The sequence below is a fragment of the Empidonax traillii genome, unplaced genomic scaffold (genome assembly GCF_003031625.1).
Source record: "Empidonax traillii isolate 1590-97213 ecotype Southwest subspecies unplaced genomic scaffold, ASM303162v1 scaffold958:size599741, whole genome shotgun sequence".
In the NCBI taxonomy this organism is placed as follows: Eukaryota; Metazoa; Chordata; class Aves; order Passeriformes; family Tyrannidae; genus Empidonax; species Empidonax traillii.
In genome coordinates, this window is record NW_020956151.1 from 511,033 (window position 1) to 512,269 (window position 1,237).

At 65.5% G+C, this 1,237-nt stretch overlaps 1 protein-coding gene across 12 annotated transcripts in view; it reads left to right on the forward strand.

The window, feature by feature from the left end:
- The first annotated feature begins 995 nt into the window (after window positions 1–995).
- The window catches only part of SRRM1 (serine and arginine repetitive matrix 1), a 17,344-nt gene continuing 17,102 nt past the window's right edge, over window positions 996–1,237 (forward strand). For 11 of the 12 annotated variants that reach the window (XM_027903373.1, XM_027903374.1, XM_027903376.1 and 8 more), the window contains exon 1: window positions 996–1,083. In XM_027903373.1, the coding sequence (XP_027759174.1) occupies window positions 1,063–1,083 (21 nt within the window). In that variant the 5' untranslated portion in view covers window positions 996–1,062. The remainder of the gene's footprint in view (window positions 1,084–1,237) is intronic. The other variant, XM_027903385.1, reaches the window with a different exon arrangement.

Genomic DNA, 1,237 nt, shown 5'->3' on the forward strand with positions numbered 1-1,237 from the left:
AGGAAGGACATTGAGGTGCTGGAGCGGGTCCAGAGAAGAGCAACGAGGCTGGTGAAGGGACTTGAGCACAAGTCCTATGAGGAGAGGCTGAGGGAGCTGGGGTTGTTTAGTCTGGAGAAGAGAAGGCTTAGAGGTGACCTCATCACTCTCTTCAACTACCTGAAGGGAGGTTATAGCCAGGTGGGGGTTGGTCTCTTCTCCCAGGACACCAACAACAGGACAAGGGGACATGGGCTCAAGCTCTGCCAGGGGAGGTTTAGGTTAGATGTTAGGAAGAAATTCTTTACGGAGAGGGTAAAGAGCCTACCCAGAGAGGTGGTGGATTCACCATCCCTGGAGGTTTTTAAGCAGAGATTGGATGTGGCCCTTATGATATAGTAATTGGAGTTGGATCAGGGGTTGGACTTGATGATCTTGGAGGTCTTTTCCCACCCAATCTATTCTATGATTCTATGATTCTATGAGATGATTTGGGGTCTGGAGCATCTCTGGGATGAGGAGACACCGTTCCTCTGTCCCCTACTCCAGGGGATCCCGCCCCGGACTGGACGATCTCCACAACGCCTCTCCAACCCCAACCATTCCGCGATCCTGTGACGGCTGCACAGCTCTATTTCCCGCCGCGGAGCCCCTCCCTAGGTGCGGCTCCGGGGGCCGTTCCCGAGGGCCGGACCCGCCGCTCCCTCCCGGCCCCTCCCGCTGCCATCCCTGAGGGGGAGCCGTGGCCCCCGCGCGCGGCCCCCGAGATCTCGCGGGACTCCGGCATCGCGACCAGCGGAGCGTGACAACGTCTCGCGAGACCAAGATTCACACACACACACATACCCCCCCAGACCCTCCCCGCGCGCGCGGGCGCGCGCCGCCGCGGGACGCTCTCCGATTGGCCGCCGCCCGAGCCTCCGACCAATGGGCGGGCGCGCCTCGTGGCCACGCCCCTTCCCTCTCGCGCTCCCCCCCCCGCCCTCCTCCTCCCGGCGCGGCTGAGGCGGGAGGGGGGGTGCGCGCGGTGCACGCCGGGAACGGCAGCGCGCGCCGCGGCCGGGAGGAGGCGGAGGAGCCAAGATGGACGCCGGGTTCTTCCGCGTAAGTGCCGGGGCCCCGCCGGCCCCTTCAGAGCCGGCCGGCTGCGCGGCCAGAGGACGGGCCGAGCCCGCTGCGGGAGCCGCGCTGGGGGCCGCGCTGCCCCGCGCGGCGGCCCGAGCTCGCTCCTTCCCTCCCTCTCTCCCTCCTCCTCCTC